A 21,315-nucleotide genomic window follows, 5' to 3' on the forward strand; every position below is an offset into this window, starting at 1 on the left:
AACAATTTTAACCAAATGATCCCATCTGGTTTCTTACATCATGGTGAAATCAATTAACTTGATGATACCAATTTCATAATTGTTTGACTGTTCCCTTGAGGATCACACCCATGAGTATGTCCATGTAGATCACATTTGCATGCCGAGTCCCACCTACCCAGACATATGGGTAAAAATAGGACACGCATTACTCACTTCATTCCTATTTTTGCTTCGGAGCCAAAAGGTTGTACTGTGATCGCTCATTCTAGTCACCTTTCTAGACAAAGAGTACATTTCTACAAAGAAAAGAGCAAATCGAAATTTTAATTGCTAACAAGCTATTGCTTGCAGCTTGTCGTGGCGCATTCGTTGAAGGCGCATTCTGCGGTTTTGCACAATCCAGCTTGCTGTGCATGGAGAGTGCAGCGCTTCACTGTTCAGAGTAGTTTCCCTAATAAAGCGAGCACAGGTGATCGTCTTTTTCAAGATGTGACAAGAATGTACACCGACTGGACCCTCAGCATGGATGTACTGGCACAGAGATGGCCCCAGGGCCTGCGTAAATATGCGTTTCCCCCAGTAAGCCACCTTGCATAGACACTGTGCAAGGTCAGGGAGGATGACGAGCAGGTCTTGTTAGTTGTGCCGTACTGGCCCAACCGGACATGGTTCCCAGAACTGATGCTGCGCGTGACAGCCCCTGGCAGATTCTCCTGAGGAAGGACCTGCTTTCTCAGGGCCAGGGCACCATATGGCACCCTCATCCAGCAGACCTCTGGTCTCTGGATGGGACGTGGAGGACTTAAGTGACCTACTGCCAGTGGTAGTTGACTCTATCTCTTCAGCTAGAGCTCCTCTACAAGGTGTGCTTATGCATTGAAGCGGAGTCTGTTCGCTGAGTGCAGCCCGGTCCGAAAATGCCCGGTCAGCTCTGTGCTTTTCTTCCTTCAAGAGGGCTTGGAGCGCTCCACCTTGAAGGTATATGTCACCACCATTTCAGCACATCATGATGCTGGTGATGGCAGGTCATTTGGGAAAGCAGTTTGCTGAGAGGCGCCAGGAGGAGAAATTCTCCCAGGCCACGCCTCATCCCCTCCTGGGACCTCTCTGTCGTCCTTTCGGGTCTACAGAGTGCTCCCTTCAAGCCCCTAAAGTCAGTTAAGCTTAAAGTCCTGAAAGTAAAGAAAGCATTCCTAACCATGTGCACTTCATTCAAGAGTGTGGGGGGCCTGCAGGCATTTTCAATCAGCGAATCGTGCCAAGAGTTCGCACTCCCTTTCAGGACCATGTGGTGAATTCAAGCGCAGCGGCCGGAGGAGGCAAACCCAGCCCGTGTGTTGGTGAACTTAGAAATGGAGGTGATTGGGCTCCAATGAAACGTCTCTGTTCCCTCCTTCAGGTTTCTGGACAAATTGTTTATTTTTTTATTTTTTTTATGTGGTCATAATAAACCCAACACTGTATTTTGCTGTTGCTGTCATTCATTTTTTAAATATATAATTTCAATATGCACTAAAATATGTAGATTCAGCATCACAGTCTTTCTAATAACATTTAAAATATTTTTCTTATGGCTAATATTCAGCTGCTCACATGTTCTTAGCACATGGGGATTTTCTGCTAAAATGCAGTGTCACTAGGTTACAGTGTTAACTATTTCCCCTGTGTCTAGAAACGGCCCTGAATGTGACACCACTAATGCACTTGATCTGTTACATTTATGTTATTGGGAGATGCTTTATCTTCCAAATGATTTCCTAGAAAGTTCACATATGGTGTAAATGGCAAATGCTAGAATTTGTAGCTCTAATGTCATATAATGAATATGAGAAGTAGTGCTGGATTGAGGAAAGTTACTAAAGATCAACAAGAGCCGCTCAAATCTGACAGTAGTGCAGGTTATTGGCTGAAGTGTGGAGGTGATGAGATTTGATTTCTGTTTCCTGTAGAGTTTCCAGTCTCTCTCAGCTCCTCCTGAATCTACTGACGTAAATGACAACTCCTTCAGTTCTCTCTCCTTTTTGGATGTCATGAAAGAAACTGTCAATAATCTGAGAGAAAAACTGGAGGATTTCTGCAAAGAAGAGCTGAAGAAGATCTCTGACAGAGGTAAAGTCCTGGAGATTCATCTACTCTCAGAAATCATCCTCCATCATCTCATATCATGTAGAAGATCATATTAGAAATGTCTTAGGAACGGACACAGGGATCGTTTTCTCTTGACATGATAATCACACTCTTCATGTCTGTTGATTTCCACAGTCACTTCCACCAACATTGTTCCCAGGCCCAGGGACGACTTCCTACAATGTAAGTCATTGAGAAAACAAGCAGAAAAACTCACTGAGTGTGTTCATATTCTTCCTGGAGGAGGAGAAAGAAAACATGACAGAAGAGCTTTAGAGTGGATAATGTAAATGATGATTTGCACAGGATATCTGGTAAAGTGTACTGAGACTGCTGACATATTGAACTAGAAGAGTTCAGCTACACTGAAAAAAAAAGTATAACACTGAGTAACACTTTATTTTAAAGGTCCATAATTATGTGGTAGTTAAACATTAATACAATGGTGATGATTAACTTTACATATATTAAAGGCATATTGGCCACTATTTATGTGGTTATTAAGATTTAACAATCCAATAATTCATAATGAATTGAACACATATTATGGGCATATTAGCATTATTTGCAACTTATCAAAAATGTGATGGATAAATAAGCAGAAATAAGCCAATAATTAACCCCTGTGGGTCTGCACAGTTTTGGGGCCTTTTAGAAGTTTTGACATGCTTTGACATTTGTGGGTTTTTTTCAGTTGCTTATAAACATATTAATGGCAAAAGTATTTTTGAGAGAATAATGTTTATGCATGGTTTTTGAAAAAACAAACAAATTAAGACACTGAAATAAGGCCACAAAACACACAATAGATATGTGTCCACAAGACTTTTGACTAATGGGTGTTGTTGCCTAGAGTTTGTGCTTCAAACTGATGTGAGAATCATTGAGCCTACTCATTCACATAAAACAATATATTAATTTACATTTTGTAAGACACTTTTTCTTTACAAAGGCAGTATGCGAGGAGGTGTTAACAATCATGAATAATGATGATACATCTGATACACACAATATCACTCAAATATCATGTCTCTGAGGCAAGTAGCCGATACGCTGAGTTTCTGTTCATTTGATATGTGCTCCAGTTTGCAGGTGCCTCATCATTATTATATCGTCTATTTGCTTCTTATTTATTAAATCCAGGCAATTGGCTGATGAAACATTGATTAAAATTAAGATCCAATTTATACAAAATGAAATTCACTTTCGCGACCGCTGACCGAGGAAAATCATTTTAAAAAATATGTCTTTATTTGAAATTATTCTGTACACTCAAAAAAAGTTAAATGACCAATAGTTCAATTAACTTAATTCAATTAAGAACAACTTTTCCACACAATTAATTTAGGTCAGGTCCGTACAACAAGACTAAAACAAGTTAATTTAAACAAATAATGTTTTGCTGAACCAAATTAATAGATTTAAGTTCCTGTTCTAGATAATAACTAGCAAATGCTAAAGACAATTATGTTAAGTGTTATTGTATGTAACATATGGTATGAGGAAGTAAGAAGAGACTAGTCTCAGTATGAGTGCAGTTATTGCTCATTGAATAAAGCGACACATGATGTTTGTCATGTCGCCTCACACGACCTGAACACAAACACTCTTCTGAACTTACAGAAAGTATTTTACATGTCAAACATAACTGATCATTAAACACTAACAGGCCTTTCCCTCAAAAACGCATAAAATAACACTTAACCCCCTCAAGTCGGCGGTCGCGCCGGTGTGATCGACTCACTATTTTTCTTATCAGTGCCAAAGAGACTCAAATAACTCATTTTTTATCATTCAGGCAAGTGTTATACATCATTATAATCTGTTAAGTTTCTATTTTTTTGTGTACAGTCACAATAAAAACAAAATGTTTTGCTTTTTGCAAAATAAAGAAAACAAACATGATGCGCAATCTACAGCCTCTCTGTCAAAGACATTCATTCAGATAGTCTTCAGAAAATGAACTCTAGCTTAGTGAATACTTGTCTCACAAACATGAGACATGTCTAAAGAAACGCTGACATGTCAGGTTTTAAACAATGTAAACCAAATCAAAAACAAATATTCTGTGTTTATGTAATCTGTTCGAAAAGAGAGTGATGTCAGTCACCCGCGAGCCACTTCATTATCCGCTAATACAACCACGCCCGTGGCCACGGATCAACTCCATAGACTGTAAAAACTCATACAAACATCTAGTGAAGCGCTGTAACGTTACTTCAGCTTCATCGTTTTGAGACGCGTTGAGGAATAATTCATCTCATGAAAAGCTGTTCATTTCTTAAAGCAACGGATTTAAATATAAATCCTGCTGCAATATAAATTGTCATACACGCAAGACTGTTTAGACAAGATTTATTTGAACTGCTTTGGACAGATTATAATGTGTTTATTGTAAAAAAGCCTAAAGTGTCACATCAATAAAGCTTTTATACGCAAATGTCTGCTCAGATGCTATAAATATAGTACCAGTCAAATGTATTTTGCTTCATATTGATATTGATGTTTAAATATTATAGCCTAATGTTATTTTTCAAATTTTATTTCAAAGTTTATTTTATCGAGTTACAGTTTTTCTTGATTGCTTTGACCTGGTTAAAGAAACTAGGATCCACTCAGTCTTCATCATCACTATCTCAGCAGAGCAGAAGACCCGTCTTGCAAATGTGTTAACCCTTTCTCATTGGATTGACACATTTTCCCCACCCTTTTGCAAAACAGTTAACACGGATCTCATTCAAGCAGTCCAAACTCCATTGTTTTAGCTATGGTAATCAAACAGAAACCATGTATTCCTAACTATTAGAAACTACCTAGATCAGTATGAAATCACTGAAGCACCTGTTTGACACTCCTTTACACAAATCTTCAATTAGCAATCAGTCTGCAGGCCTTATTAAAAAAAGGTGCCACATCTGTGTTGTTCTGTGCCAGCATGGATGGAGGAGGTCTAAGGCAGATGAGAGTGAGAGGAAGAGGTAGAGGGGTCAGAGGAAGAGGAGTCTGTGTGCGAGGTGGAGGTGTAGTTGGAGGGCTCAGGTTTCAGATTAAATTTGGGCAACTGTTATTGATCACGTTATCAATCATTGCCTTTCTCTTAGAGAGGCTGGACAAAGAGTCCAACCTGTTCTAAACAGAAGCACTGTTGCATCCATTGTCAGAATTTTTTGACAGGAGAACAGGTAATGTTGCTGTACAGTAGATACAGAAATATCTTCAGTGATATGTTTTATGTAATTGTTTACTCATTCCCATTGTGTAATGATTGACTGAAAGAGCTCATATACTTGTTTGCAAGTTGTGTTTTTTGAAGGCAAAATTTGCTTTTGTTGCGTATTTTAAATGTTTTGGCGCGGTTAGAGTCATTTTGACCATGAGTGCCACTGTTTAGGCCTGTGTGTTAACCGTTTTGAAAATGTGGAGTTTGAGTTGACAGCTGCATCAAAGCAATCAAGAAAAACTGTAATATCGAGTTTTGTTTTGTAGAAAGGGAATTTTTTTTTGTTTTGTAGAAAGTGAATTGCTTTCTTTAAAGTGAATTTTGTTTTGTATAAATTGTATCTTAATTATAATAAAAAAAATTAATTTTTTAGCTTGAGACTACTTTCAAAAGTATAAAAATAGTACAAAATTTTTTATAAAAAATGCTCTTAGTCATTTTTGTCTTGTTTCTAGTCTAAATATTTAAACATTCTTAAATCAAGATGCATTTACTAGATAAGTACAATTTTCAACTAAATAAGAAGAGCATATTTTTGCAGTGTAGTCAAATCTTTTGATCATTTAAAATATAATGGGCCTTTGTTGACTACATTCTAAATAAATTATACTGGAGTTTTGTTTTGTAGAAAGTTAATTTTTTTGTTCCCTTTCAAGGGAACTCGCGCTGCCTCACCACTTTGGGAATGCCTCTGCGTGATTGCGTCGTGAAGCACGTATGTAATCAGTCCAATAGAGAGATGGAACCTCATAGGCGAGTGTATGGGCAGACTGGCCATCTGTGTGATCTGGAGAATCACAGAATGGCCGGTACTCCAGGACTGTCAACTGTCAGTGGGTAATGACGCAACTGTCAACTGTCAGTTCTGTGTTTGTGTCTGAGTTCAGACTTTTTTGTTTTCATACAAGTTGTAACACATACTGATAGATGAGAGACACTATGGCGAGCGAGCAGCATTACAGACAGTGTGTTCCTCCCTGCCCAAGCTATATCACGAGCGGCGATACACACTTGATGTGTGTTGTTTATTTGGGAGAGCAGCACGCGCAGTCGGCGCTCGAGGGTCAAGGGGGTTAGAGATGGGCCCGCCCCTTTTTTAAAACACTTTTTTTTTAAAGCCCGCGTTGCGGTTTCTCCTGCCCAGGAAGCGGCCGCGGTGCTGCAGCTGTCCAGCTCTGAGGAGTTGGATGTCTGCAGTATCGTTGCAGGGATTGAAGACTCGCCACTTCAATCTCCTGCCAGTGAGGAGCTCATGGAGGTTTTGTGCAGAGCTGTGTCTAAATTAAACATCGACTGACCACAAGATAATCAGGAGCGTGCCTCAGTTAAAAGCAGGCTCGAATGAGCGCTTCCTGCCAGCCCTCTCTGTGCAGCCTCCACGTTGGGGCATGCCGTTTTTCACCTATCTCCACACTAAGGTGTCGAGATTGTGGAAGCAGCACGCATGCACTCACCACAAACAGTGTCCGAGGCTGCCCTTGTACGCATTTCCCCCAATTGCTCTGCTTCCGGGAGTTCTAGAGAGAGTGCGTCAGGATAGGGCCCGGCCCGTCTGTTGTTAGTAGCCCCGTTCTGGCCGGGCCGAGTTTGGTTCTCGGACATTGTGTCTCTCCTCGACGGCTCTCCCCTGGAGATTCCACTCAGGAGGGACCTTCTCTCTCAGGCGGGCAGTGTCTTCATACACCCTCGCCCAGAGTTGTGGAAACTGTGGGCTTGGCCTCTGAGGGGGCCCAGCTCATGAGTTCTGGTCTCTCAACCGAAGTTGTGGAGACCATTCTACACTCTAGAGCTCCTTCCACGAGGAAACTGTATGCTTTGAAGTGGAGACTCTTCACCTTATGGTGCAGAGATCCCCTGTGGGATCCAGTTAACTGCCCTGCGAGCGCGGTGCTGGAGTTCCTGCAGGAGAGGGTCTCCGCTGGGTCAACTCCCTCCACATTAAAGGTGTACGTGGCGGCCTTAGCAGCTTACCACACTCCTTTGGGTGGTGTTTCATTGTGTCGCTCCAATGAAACACCACCCAAAGGAGTGTGGTAAGCTGCCCTTACGTTACTCGTTTCCTTCATGGCACTTTGAGGTTGAGACCTGCAGTTCGCACCAGGGTGCCGGCCTGGGACCTCGCTGTCGTCCTAAAAGGCCTTTCCGAGGCTCCCTTTGAGCCGCTCGAGGAAGTTTCTGAGAAGTTTCTCACTTTAAAGACTATCTTTCTTCTTGCTATATATTCTTTGAAAAGAATAGGGGATTTGCAAGCCCTCTCTGTGGCACCCTCATGCTTGGAATTTGCCCCCAGCATGGCTAAGGCCTTTTTGCATCCTAGGCCGGGTTATATTCCTAAGGTCCCTATTAATCCTGTAAGACCCTTAGTACTGCAGGCCTTCTGTCCTCCTCCATTTCTTAAGTCAGACCAAGAGAGACTTAATCGGCATTGTCCTGTCCGGGCACTAGACGCCTATGTCCACAGAGCTGCCCTGTGGAGAAGATCAGAACAGTTGTTCGTTTGTTATGGGCCACCCTCGAGGGGGGGGCCCTACGTCAAAGCAGAGGATGAGCAAGTGGGTAGTCGAGGCTATCTCACTTGCTTATGTTGCGGCCGGACGGCCTTCTCCTTTGGCTGTCCGGGCCCACTCAACTAGGAGTATGGATGCCTCTCAGGCACTTTTGGCAGGGGCCTCCCTGCAGGATGTTTGTGATGCGGCAGGCTGGTCCTCACCGCACACTTTCGTCAGGTTCTACGAGCTCGACATTAATGCTACTCCTGGGGCTCGGGTGCTCGCCCCTTAGACAGTGTCACTGCGGGCACCCGGCTCCTATGGGGACGTGGGTATTCTCGTTCCCAAAGCGGTGATGCAGCGCAAGTTCCCTTGAAAGGGAATGTCTCGGTTACGACTGTAACCGTAGTTCCCTGAATAGGGAACGAGACGCTGCGTCACTCTGCCATACTCCCCGCATGCCGCAACAGTCTTGCTTCATCCCTTCCAGAAGCTGTGGGCTTGTACTTCCTGCTCTGCTTTATAGTCTCCGGTCAATGACGTCATCCGCCTATGACGTTCCGCCTCTCTATTGAACTGATTACATACATGCTTCACGACACAATCACGCAGAGGCGTTCGCAAAGCGGTGACGCAGCGTCTCGTTCCCTATTCAGGGAACGTCTCGGTTACGTATGGTAACCCTCGTTCCCTGAAGGAGGGAACGGAGACGTACGTCGGACGTACCGACGAATTGGGATCACTTCTGGGAGCCCCTATCAGCTTCGAGCTATCTAGAACCGGCCAATGAACAATTGGCGTGCGAGATTTGCATCTCGCGCTCCGCCCCGCGCCGCGGGTATAAACAGGAAGCGAGAGCGAATGCACGCTGTTTTTCACTGAGGAGCCACACGTAGTGGCTCGACCTGCAGTGATGGTACAGCAACTGTGGCGACGGGACGTACGTCTCCGTTCCCTCCTTCAGGGAACGAGGGTTACCATACGTAACCGAGACGTTCCCATTCAGTCGGTCACGTTCGACGTACGTCGGACGTACCGACGAATTGGGATCCCCTATGGAAAACGCCATAGTTACTACCACTTCCAGCGCCCAGCGATGAGCCCCACAGACCCCGATCTGATGCGGGCGGGTAGGTTCACGCAGGGAGAGTCAAAGCTGCTGTTCCGCAAGACCCACTCAGCTGACTGTATTGGATAACGCTGGGAAAGCGTGCCTGTGAAGGCAGCTGCGGAAGCCACATCATGCCCAGAGGGAGTTAACATGTGGAGAATACACATATGGGCTGGCCGTGGGCAGCACAACATACGGAAGTCCCAGGGGTGGCCCCGGCCAATTCGTGGAGGGGGAACAACACGTACCTGGGACTGAGGGAAAGACACGGGCTCGCCGTAGGGAGCCGTACCGTGGAAGAATACACATATGGGACCGCCGTGGGGGTCACTACATACGGAACCCAGCCTAACACAAGTTCCACCAATGCATACGAGTGTTAGACCTGGCGTCGAACGCTCCGCCACGTCCGACTGCCGCGGGTTGCGGAGGACTCAACAGGGTTCGCCGATCCGGGGAACTCGACTGGAGCAGAATAAGCGCACGCATCCGTCTACCATAGGGGAGGGAAAGGCGCAGCAAGCCGACACTAGAACGGGCACTTCGGTGTTACTGACTATGGGAAGTGAGCACACAGGAAGAAACCGGCTCTACACGGAGGCTATAGAATCTAGCGAACGTGTTAGGTGTCGCCCAGCCCGCAGCTCTACAAATATCTGTCAGCGAGGCGCCACGAGCCAGCGCCCAGGAAGAGGCAACACCCCTAGTGGAGTGGGCTCTTAACCCGAGCGGGCAGGGCACGTCTTGGGACTGATAAGCCAAGACGATGGCATCCACTATCCAGTGGGCCATCCTCTGCTTGGAGACAGCCTTTCCCTTCTGCTGTCCTCCGTAACAGACGAAGAGCTGCTCTGAGGTCCTGAAGCTTTGCGTTCTGTCCACGTAAGTCCGGAGAGCACGGACGGGACAGAGAAAAGCTAGGGCTGGGTCTGCCTCCTCCGAAGGCAGCGCTTGCAGGCTCACCACTTGGTCCCGGAAGGGAGTAGCGGGAACCTTGGGCACGTATCCAGGCCGGGGTCTCATGATCACATGAGAGTTACCGGGCCCGAATTCCAGGCACGATTCGTCGACCGAAAATGCCTGCAGGTCCCCTACCCTCTTGATGGAGGCCAACGCAATCAGGAGTATAGTCTTTAACGACAGGATTTTTAACTCAGCTGACTGCAGAGGCTCAAAGGGTTCTCTCTGTAGTGCAGTAAGCACCAGAGCTAAGTCCCAAGAGGGTATAGAGGGAGGACGAGGCGGATTTAATCTCCTCGCTCCCCTAAGGAACCTGACGATCAGATCGTGCTTACCTAGAGATTTCCCATCTACGAGCTCATGATTAGCGGCGATAGCGGCGACATAGACCTTGAGGGTGGAGGGAGACAGCCTTCGCTCCAACCCATCCTGTAGAAAGGTAAGCACAGATGCGATCGAACATCTTCGGGGGTCTTCTCGGCGAGAAGAGCACCAATCGACGAACAGGTTCCACTTCAACGCATAGAGGCGCCTCGTAGAGCGGGCTCTAGCGGAAGTGATGGTGTCAACTACCGCTTGCGGTAGGTCACCTAGAACCTCCGCGTCCCGTCCAGGGACCAGACATGGAGTTTCCAGAGGTCTGGACGCGGGTGCCAGGGTGCCCCGTCTCTGAGTCAGGAGGTCCTGCCTCAGAGGAATGGGCCAGGGAGGTGCTGTCGCAAGGAGCACTAGTTCCAGGAACCAAGTCCGGTTGGGCCAATACGGAGCGACCAACAGGACCTGCTCCTCGTCCTCCCTGACTTTGCACAGTGTCTGCGCAAGAAGGTTCACTGGGGGAAACGCATACTTGCGTTCTTCCCGGGGCCAGCTGTGGGCCAGGGCATCCGACCAGAGGGTCCCCTCGGTCAAGGAATAAAACCACTGACAGTGGGTCGTCTCTGGGGAGGCAAACAGGTCTACCTGTGCGGCCCCGAAACGACTCCAGATTAGCTGGACCGCCTGGGGATGGAGTCGCCATTCTCGCGGAAGTACCTGCTGACGTGACAGCTCGTCGGCCGCACGATTGAGCAGGCCCGGAATGTGAATAGCACGAAGCGACCTCAGATGCTTCTGACTCCATAAGAGGAGATGGCGGGCGAGTTGCGACATGCGACGGGAGCGTAGACCACCCTGTTTGTTGATGTACGCTACGGCCGCAGTGTTGTCCGTCCGGACCAGAACGCGCTTGCCTCTGAGCGGCACTTTGAAGCGGCTGAGTGCAAGACGAACTGCTAACAACTCGAGGCAATTGATATGTCATTGCAGCTGAGGCCCCGTCCACAGGCCCGAAGCTGCAAGCCCGTTGTACGTGGCATCCCAACCCGTGGATGAGGCATCCGTGGAGACAACGGAGTGCCTGGACACTTGTTCTAGGGGGATTCCCGCCTGGAGAAACAAGGGGTCCGACCACGGGCCGAAGGTTTGGCGGCACCTCGGAGTCACTTGGACGCGGAGGGAACCGCTGTGCCACGCCCATCTCGGGACTCGATCGTGTAGCCAGCGTTGAAGCGGTCTCATATGAAGCAATCCGAGCGGCGTTACTGCAGCTGCAGATGCCATATGCCCCAGGAGCCTCTGAAAATGTTTCAGTGGAACCGCTGTCCTGCCTTTGAACGAATTCAGGCAGTTCAACACCGACTGGACGCGCTCCTCGGTGAGGCGCGCAGTCATGGCGACCGAGTCTATCTCCATTCCGAGAAAAGAGATCCTCTGCGTGGGGCAGAGTTTGCTCTTCTCCCAGTTGACCCGAAGTCCCAACTGGCTGAGGTGACTGAGCACCTTGTCCCTGTGTTCGCACAACTGCCCTCGCGACTGGGCAAGAATCAGCCAGTCGTCGAGGTAGTTGAGGATGCGAACACCATGCTCTCTCATGGGAGCAATGGCCGCCTCCGCAACCTTCGTAAAGACGCGGGGCGAGAGGGACAGGCCGAAGGGTAAGACGCGGTACTGACATACCCGTCCCTCGAACGCGAAGCGCAGAAAGGGCCGGTCGAGGGGAAACGAGAATGAAAGTACGCGTCCTTCAGGTCGATCGCTGCAAACCAATCTTGGGGACGGACGCACCTGAAGATGTGCTACTGCGTTAGTATTCTGAACGGCAGCCTGTGAAGGGACCGGTTCAAGAATCGCAGGTCCAAGACCGGCCATAACCCGCCGCCTTTCTTGGGTACAATGAAGTACGGGCTGTAGAACCCAGACCTCATATCGGCTGGAGGGACCGGCTCCATCGCGTCCTTCGCCAGTAGGACTGCGATCTCCGCCCGGAGCACGGGGGCGTTCTCCTTCGCTACTGGGAAGTGAACGCCCCCAAACTTAGGGGGACGCCTGGCGAACTGAATCGCATAGCCGAGTCTGATGGTACGGCCCCTAGACGGGCTGGGAAGCTCTAGCCAGGCTTCCAGACACCGAGCAAGGGGATTAACCACAGACGTACCCGCAGCGGGGCAGCGACACGGAATGCAGGGATCCGACTCGGACGGCATGGAGCGGCCCGAAGTGGGATCTGAGTGTGCTGTGCAACACTTACCTGCGTCCGCGGAGGGGGCGTGCGAGTGTGGGGAGGCCGCTTGAATGCGTTCCCACAGCCGGCGCCCCCTGCTGGCGAAGGGAGAGGCGTCTGAGGGTGGCGAGGCATGGGAGCGTCGACCACCGCCAAGCGCGCTCCCAAATGAAGGAGGGGCTGAGCGTGGCAAGGCTTTGTGGCGTTGCACACGGTCTGCCTCACCTCCTTCCTCAGCGGGGAACAAGAGTGGCGAGGCATAGCGTCGCGCACTGTTGTCCACGCACCGCTGAGAAGAGGGGAATGAGAGTGGCGAGGCTTTGTAGCGTCACACACACTGCCATTCTCGCCCTCTTGTGGGGAGGGGAATGAAAGCGGCGAGGCTCTGTAGCGTCACACGCTGCCATTCCTGAACTCCCGAGACCCAGAGGTATTGGAACTGCTCTTTTTTTTTTTTTTTTTTGGTACCACTGGCTGTTTTTAACATCAGTGGCGGAACAGAATTACTAATGGTTTTCCACCCGGCCCTCCTCCGGGGAAGAACAGTTCCAGACCAAATCCGGGTCAATTGTGCTTCTGGACCAGGGTGGACATCGTCTAGCCAAGGGCCAGCGCTGTGCGCAGCTCAACCTCAGCTCAGAACTACCCTTGTGCACTAAGCAGGGCGGAGGTGGCCTGCCAGTGGCACTGCCACCCCACCGATGAGGGTAGTGAGAGAGAGGAAAACTTTATACAGATTATGGCCCTATTGGTGTTCCATATTTTGGCACCAATAGTTCCACAATGCCAAAGCCTTCCAATGCACATCCGAAAAAAGGCAAGGGGCAGGCAAGGCGATTTACGCGTTGCACTATGCCTCAGCCATCCGGGAAAGCATGGCTGTCAAGTATGAATCTGATTCAGCACGAGCGCCCACTATTACGGTGGGAATCTCAGCATCATCTTCATTTTCAACACATAACAGCCCTCTCTCCGATGCAGCGATTGACATCTGTCCTCTGCTAGAGACCCAAATGAAATGCTAGGTCCCCTTTCAAGAACCAGCAATCCCATCTGTAAGCTACCAGCAGACACGTGAGACAGTGGGCGTGGCCGTGAGACGGCACACGGCGCGCTGAACACTCAAGCCCCTATGAAAAAGGCAAGACAAACAGCGCGCCGACGTGGCCATGCTCTCGTGAGAGAGCATAGACCACCCACGAACACAGTCTCAACATGCTTGCGATGCGATAGAGGAGTGAGGGGCCCACAGAGATGTACGCGGCGGGGAAGCCTCACTGTAATCCTCAGGCCACCCAGGCTTATCAGCCAAAATAGTCCCCCCTCTGGTGCACCAGAAAAGAGACTAGATCGGGGTATAAGCGAAGGGACTCAACCCCGTTTGAGGCATCATAGTCTCGACCGCGCATCGGAGGCGCCGAGTGACGCGCACAGAGTTGCCGTGGCAACCCGCGCTGTCACCCGGCAGCCAGACGGCACACGGCGCGCTGAACACTCAAACCCTCACGCGGAAGGTGAGATGACCAGCGCGTCGACGTGATCCCGTTCCCCTGGGAGAACATGGATCACCCACGACACAGTCTCAACATGTTTATGCGAGATGGATCGTGGCCGTCAGGACAGGAAACAACCGCATCCAGAAACGCACGAGTGGTAAGACATCTTGAAAAAGACGGCACGTCACCCGTGAAGCTCTTTTGTGAGGAAAACGCTCTGTGCTGAAGCACTCAGGGGGAAACGCGACAGCGCACGGGATTGTTAGTGCAGCCCGTGCCTGTACTCAGCAGGAAAACGCTCTACCCAGACCAACAGGTTGCTGTGATAACAGCAGTTTTTCTGCACTCAGAGGCAGCTCGATGAGTTCAGCGCGATCCCACTGAAAGGTGCCGTTTCTCCAACACGCGTCCTCCTCTGGCTTTCCGGTGTCTGTAGACAGTCTTGCTGATAGCAGCGAAAAATACTCGTCTTGAATGAAGAGAGTGAGTCCTTCATACGCCTGTGTGGCTCCGAAGTGAATGACAGCGTGCATTCGCTCTCGCTTCCTGTTTATACCCGCGGCGCGGGGCGGAGCGCGAGATGCAAATCTCGCACGCCAATTGTTCATTGGCCGGTTCTAGATAGCTCGAAGCTGATAGGGGCTCCCAGAAGTGATCCCAATTCGTCGGTACGTCCGACGTACGTCGAACGTGACCGACTGAATGGGAACTACGGTTACAGTCGTAACCGAGATGTTTTGTAGAAAGTGAATTGCTTTCTTTACTTTGAATTTCGTTTTGTATAAATTGTATCTTAATTTTAATGATTTAATATTGTTTTTTTACATGAGACTACTTTTAAAAACATAAAAATAGTAAAAAATGCTCTTAGTAATTTTAGTCTTGTTTCTAGTCTAAATATTTAAACATTCTTAAATCAAGATGCATTTACTAGATAAGTAGGGGCGCAGTGGTTCATGTAAGTTGTCTACAAACCGGAAGGTTGGTGGGTCAATCCCCGGTTCCACCTGACCAAGTGTCGAGGTGTCCATGAGCAAGACACCTAACCCCAGCTGCTCCTGACGAGCTGGATGGAGCCTTGCATGGCTGACACCGCCGTCGGTGTATGAATGGGTGAATGTGAGGCAAGATGTAAAGCGCTTTGGATGGCCATGGGTCTCTTGAAAGCGCTATATAAATGCAGTCCATTTACCAAGTACAATATATAATATATGTCCTTTGTCCTGTTGCTCTCAGTCACACACCTGAATTAAGTTCATTCATTATGCAGGTCATTATGCAGACTATTATGTTCTTCTGTCCTCTCAGGTGATATCCATCATTATTCATTAGATATCACGCCTCCTCACATACTGGCTTTGTGAAGAAAAACTGTCTTACAAATTTTAAATCAGTGTATTGTTTTATGTGAATGAGTAGGCTCAATGATTCTCACACCAGTTTGAAGCAAAAACTCTAGGCAAATACACCCATTAGTCAAAAGTATTGTGGACACATATCTATTGTCTGTTTTGAGGCCTTAATTTATTTTTATTTTTTTCTCAAAATTCATGCATTAACATTTTTCTCTCAAAAATATAAGCATGTACATTGTAATAAATCCACTGGAGGCAAGTTACTGAACCCAAGTGCAGTTTAATCAAAATTCAAAATGTAAAACAAAGACTTGGCATGAATTGGCATAAACTATAAACAAAGACATGGCTCACATAGCATGGCTAAAACAAAACTCACCAACAGTGGTAACAACCTCAATATCAGACCAGGACACACAGCAAACATGAGGGCTAAATACACAGAGACTAATGACTAGACAAGTGACACCTGTGAACAGTGATTAAACAATGAACCAATGACAGAACTGAGGGCCTGGGAATCACATGACAAGACCAGGAAACAAGACAGTGAACATGACACACTCAGAAAACATGATAAACTAAAAACATGAAACATGAACCAACACCAAAACACCCTGTGACATACATACATGTTGCTCTCATATTATGGTAGCCCAATTTGTGCTGAATACAGTGTAATTACACTTTTGCCATTAATGTGTTTATACGCAACTGAAAAAAACACAAATGTCAGAGCATGTCAAAACTTCTAAAGGGCCCCAAAACAGCTCAGACTCCTAGGGGTTAATTTCAAAATTTACTCTCCTGATCCAGACCTGTGCAAAGCATGCTGGGAACTAAAAATACACTGCAGTTTCACTTTATTCAACACTAATTATTCAGATAGTCCAAATGGATTAAGTAAACTTCAGTTTTACATATTTAAGTGGATTTTACACATTAAAATTAAACAAAATATTTAGTAATTGTGTGGTTTTAACTCATTTTAATTAAGTAAATTTAACAAGCAGTAAAAATCTTTTTACAGTGTACATTAAAAGATCAGATTCATAATGCCTGATTCTGATATGTTTTCTCTCCATCAGATTCCCATAAGCTAAATCTGGATATGAACACAGTGAATGAACGCCTCTTTCTGTCTGAGGGAATAGTTAAATACACTCGAACAGATCCTCAGTCGTATCCGGATCATCCAGACAGATTTGATGTGCATCGTCAGGTGTTGTGTGGAGAGAGTGTGTGTGGACGCAGTTACTGGGAGATTGAGTGGAGTGGATGTGAAGGTGTGTTTATATCAGTGTCATATAAGAGCATCAGCAGGAAGGGACGGGGTAAAGATTGTTTGTTTGGAGCTAATGATCAGTCCTGGAATTTGCTCTGCTCTCCCATCAGTTGCTCATTCACACACAATAGCATAAAGACTGATCTCCCTGTAGAGTCCGTCATCAGCAATAGAGTAGGAGTGTATGTGGATCCCAGTGCAGGAACTCTGTCCTTCTACAGCGTCTCTGGAGACACAATGAGCCTCATCCACACAATCCAGACCACATTCACTAAACCGCTCTATCCTGGGTTTAGGCTTACACGTGCATCATCAGTGAAAATGTGTTGATGAATGAGCCGCATTGATTGAGTAAACCAGTGGTTCTCAACTCCAGTCCTGGGGACCCACTGCTCTGCAGATTTTGTAGCTGTGTCCCAATTCGGGGGCTGCATCGTTCAAAGGCCGCATTTGAAGGCCGATTGCGTCACCGCAGCGCGACGAAGGCTGTCTCAATTCGAAGGAGCCTTCAAATGCAGCCTGCCGTCCCTGTTGCCAAGTCCCCGTTTTTTCAGCCGAATTAGACCACTTTTAAGTTGTTGCCGCGGGTGAAAAATTATTTCCGCGGGTTTGTTTCTACCCCATAAGTACGATTTCGCCGCTCCAACACCCCCAAACGTACAACTGCAGTGGAGAATTCGGCCGCTCGATGGAGAAAATCGCATTGGGAGTTTTGGACTACTTTTGTTGCAGAGACCTGGCAACCCTACCCACCGTCTTTCTCCCTTGCCGCGAAGGATAGAACCAACCAGAACAAGTGGATCCTTCGCAGTGTATTCCTCTGCCCATCCCGCGGCCGAGGAACACTTATACATGTAAGTAGCCTGTTGTGTTTTAATTTACTAAAATAACCAACGAAACGTTTTAAAAGCCGGTGGTCTTTATTTCTGTGTTACCACGGCACAGCTTTATTCGTTAGGTGATCTGATGTAATATTTCGTTTTGTTATGGATCAAGTTACTTTTAGCAGCTTTATTAAAATGAGGCAGCAAATTAGTATTTATTTACCAGGCCGGAAAAATCGAGAATATAGAATTTGAGTATCTATAAATATGATTTCTGGAGTATTTTGTATGTTTGTAGGCTACTGATGCATCATATTTTTAATTTTTCTTAAGATTGCACCCCTGCCTTGCAGGTAAAAAAAGTAAACTTATTACAACTTAAAAAATAAATAAAAAGTATGCAAGTTAATAGACACATCTTTACTGAAATGTATTGTGCTGTTTTGTTTGTTGTTGACAGACATATTTGTTTTCTCTGCCTTAGTATTGAAAGTGTCCTGGGACAGGTGAGGGAGTGGGGAACTTGGCCATGGTTTGTCTTCATGAATGAGGTGTTGGGACAATCCCCACTGTCCTCATTGCCTCCATCCCTGAGGACACACCAGGGCCAAGTTCAGCAGTGGATGACCAAGAGGAGACGAGACCGAGAGGATGAGCTGATGGAGATACTGAGGGAGGACAGGAAGTTTCAGCGAGAGACAGAGGAGAGCAGGGAGAGAATGGATTGATTGTTTTCTCTTCTTGAGAGATAGTTGAGAACTAAAATTTTGGTTTTGTAAATTAAAATGTGTAAATGAAATATTACCGTTCTACACATTATTTTTGTTATGCAAGTTATAATTTGTTAATAAAATAAATAATTCTGTACATTTATTTTTGTCATGTCAATTAATTTGTAAATGAAAAAATAAATTGTTCTATACATTTTTATTTACAGTACTTTTTACAACTATTTACATAAGTTATGTTTAAGATTAGAAAAACTAAATACATTTTAAAATTAACAGTACATAAAACAGATGGAAGAAAATGTTTTTATGTAGTCTTTTATTGAGCTGGGCTTTATTGACCCTGGTGAATCCTCTGTCAGCGGGACATCATCTGGATCAGGGCATATTTCCACTGTCTACCAACAGGTTTGCAGTGCTGACTTATTCGACGGCTGCCATGTCGCTAAGATGTTTTCAGAAAGAGGGAAGAATAAATTAAATTAACTCACATCCTCAAAGCAAACAACAAAATATTTTAACATGCATAACTGTTCTATGAGCTGAACTCTGCAGGACAGTGGTCCTCCAAGACCAACGGTGCCTATCCCTGATCTATAAGACATATTTCTAGTGTATTTTATTTTTAGATTCTTTTTTAAACGATAACTAATATCAAAATGTAATATCCATGTGTTAAAATTCAATTTTTCATAAAACCACAATATTTGCCTCTGAGATGAAGTTGAATAAAAATCTGAGGTACTTCACAATTATACTCAAATACAGAGTAAATGTATTTCGTTACATTATTTGTAATATTTAGCAACTGTTGACAGCTGCCGTTGAAGAGAACTGAAATGAACATTTATACTGGACTTTAAAGTTATATTCAACTGCCTAAAAACAAAACAGCTAAAGATGTTTACCTCGGCCCATTTATGTGCATAATAAAGAGTATAAACTATATAAAATCATATGTTGGTAACATATTAGTCAACGTTTTATTTTTATCAGTAGATACATTAGATTACTGGAGTAAATTGAAACCCAATACTTGCATTTAAAAGTGTAATCTGGCAATTTCTCTTCAAAAATCTGACGTCGCGGCGCGCAATGAATTCTGGGTTAGGCAAGGCTGCGAAGCATCCATCCAACTATCCTTCATTTCATGGGAAAAGAAGGACGCATTTGCAGGCCATATTTTGAAGGAGCCTTCGAAGGACCTACGAATTGGGACGGCCTTCGTCGCGCTGCGGTGACGCAATCCGCTATACCTTCCACTGTAAACGAGTCTCGGTGCGTCCTTTGAAGGCTGCGTCGGCCGCGCACTTCAAAGGACACGGCCTTCAAAGGACGCAGCCCTTGAATTGGGACACAGCTAGTGTCTCTCTTATCTGACACACTCAGTTCAGTTCATGGAGCTCTCTCCTAACGAGCTGATGATCAGAATCAGGTGCCTTAAATAAGGTAGCCATACAAAATGTGCAGAGCAGTGGGTCCCCAGCACTGGAGTTGAGAACCACTGGAGTAAATGATGAGCTCCCACTAAACGAGATAAAAATAAAGTCAGAGAATATTAAAGGATGAGTGAGGGAAACAAGGCGAAAAGCAAGATAAAACAAAGAACAAACAGGCAGGGAAACTAACAGTGAAGAGAGAGCAAATATGAGACAGAAGAAGACTCACTGCAAATATGTCTGGATGATACCAGCAAATCCAAGACTTTCAACTCAAAACTTAATTTAAGACATCCAAAGATGATCTCAAAAGACATGTGGAGAGTGAATTTGCAGAGTTTAAAGAACAGTGAAAGAAATACAGGAACAGAACGTCAATGTCGAGGGAGTTAAGACTCAGACTGAAGAGAATGAATCAATCACACCGTTTGTTGATCAATTCCTGTGTAAATGAAGGATCTAATGATTCTAATAGAAACCTGTGTGTGTGTGTGTGTGTGTGTGCGTGCGTGCGTGCGTGCGTGCGTGCGTGCGTGCGTGCGTGTGTGTGTGTTACTTCAACCATACATCTGTGTTGTGCTTTATTTTATTTTATTTTATATTATAATCAATCATTTATAATCATTAGTCATGTTTATATTTGTCATTTGATTTATACCATTTATCATTTAATCATTTATTCATTTTATTATTATTCATGTAATTTTATGTTTTTTATATTTTATATTATTTCCTTGTTACTGTAGTTTAATCTTCTGATTGTGGGGTTTCACAGAATGTGGCATGTTTGCCTTCATGAATAAGAGATAGTTTCAGGGTTTTATGGGATGTTGTTGTGAATCAGTCAGAGTAGAATAAACACACTTATTGTATTTATGCTGGTCAGATAGTGATGATGGGGAGTCGACTATAAAAGAGTGGATTCCTGGACTATGAATAGCCGTAGAGTCGGGCTCTGACTCTGTGTCTGAACTCTCTCACTCGTTCACTGATTCTCTGATCCCTATATAGTGCATGGCAGTCGAGTGCACTATAAGGACTGAAGGAATTCAGACACTGCCGTATTACACCGTGTGTCAGAGAGCTGGAGTACAAACAACTGTCACACACATTTATCCTACATGTAGTTTACTGTAGAAATAGATAACAGTCATAGCGACTTTAGTTTGTGATTATACATGACTCTGTGCCAGCTTTAGTTTAATTGATGTTATATTAATGCAATAAATATAAATTTGGTTTCCCATGGTTTACCTATTTGTGTTCATAATCATTAAACTAACCATAAATCTCACGTCATGAATAAACACATCAACGAGTCTACATTATTGTGTGTAGTTTGTATTTATTTTTAATATCTTTAATGTGACGTTCCAAACAGTTCATGTATGGAAATCGAGGTGCATTTTGGAAAAATACCATCACAGATCTTGATCCAGTCATTGGAATTAAACAGAACTCCTAGGTCCCGTTCCCACAATGGTTTCAGAGAGTCATAAACTGAAGAGTCAGAGTAAACTAGTAAAGCATAAAATTTGGAAATAAGACCTTTGAAAGAATTGACTGACAGTATGGTTTCTTCCAGTTCAGATAGTTTGAAACGAAATGTGTTTTGCTTTAAAAGCGACTCTATAAAATGCAGAATTTGAAGATATTTAAAAAAGTCTTCGGAGGGAATATCAAACTCTATTCTAATTTGTTCAAATGATCTCAAAGTTTCGGAATTAAACAATCCTGAGAAATCAGACAAACCTTTTAAA

General features: G+C 45.4%; 1 protein-coding gene across 3 annotated transcripts in view; it reads left to right on the plus strand.

Moving 5' to 3' along the window:
* The window catches only part of LOC307126921 (E3 ubiquitin/ISG15 ligase TRIM25-like), a 38,781-nt gene extending 17,900 nt beyond the window's left edge, over positions 1-20,881 (plus strand). Inside the window, exons 4-7 of one of the 3 annotated variants that reach the window (XR_013816571.1) lie at positions 1,932-2,091; positions 2,245-2,292; positions 16,368-17,418; positions 17,873-18,260. Coding sequence is in view for 2 of the 3 variants with exons in the window: in XM_079817793.1 (XP_079673919.1) it covers positions 1,932-2,091; positions 2,245-2,292; positions 16,368-16,894 (735 nt within the window). In the remaining variant the exon portion in view is untranslated. Of the gene's footprint in view, positions 1-1,931; positions 2,092-2,244; positions 2,293-16,367; positions 17,419-17,872; positions 18,261-19,591 lie in introns of those variants that run through there. The other 2 variants (XM_079817793.1, XM_079817792.1) reach the window with 2 other exon arrangements.
* Positions 20,882-21,315: the final 434 nt, after the last annotated feature.

This window comes from Gobio gobio (assembly GCF_949357685.1).
Source record: "Gobio gobio genome assembly, chromosome: 5".
In the NCBI taxonomy this organism is placed as follows: Eukaryota; Metazoa; Chordata; class Actinopteri; order Cypriniformes; family Gobionidae; genus Gobio; species Gobio gobio.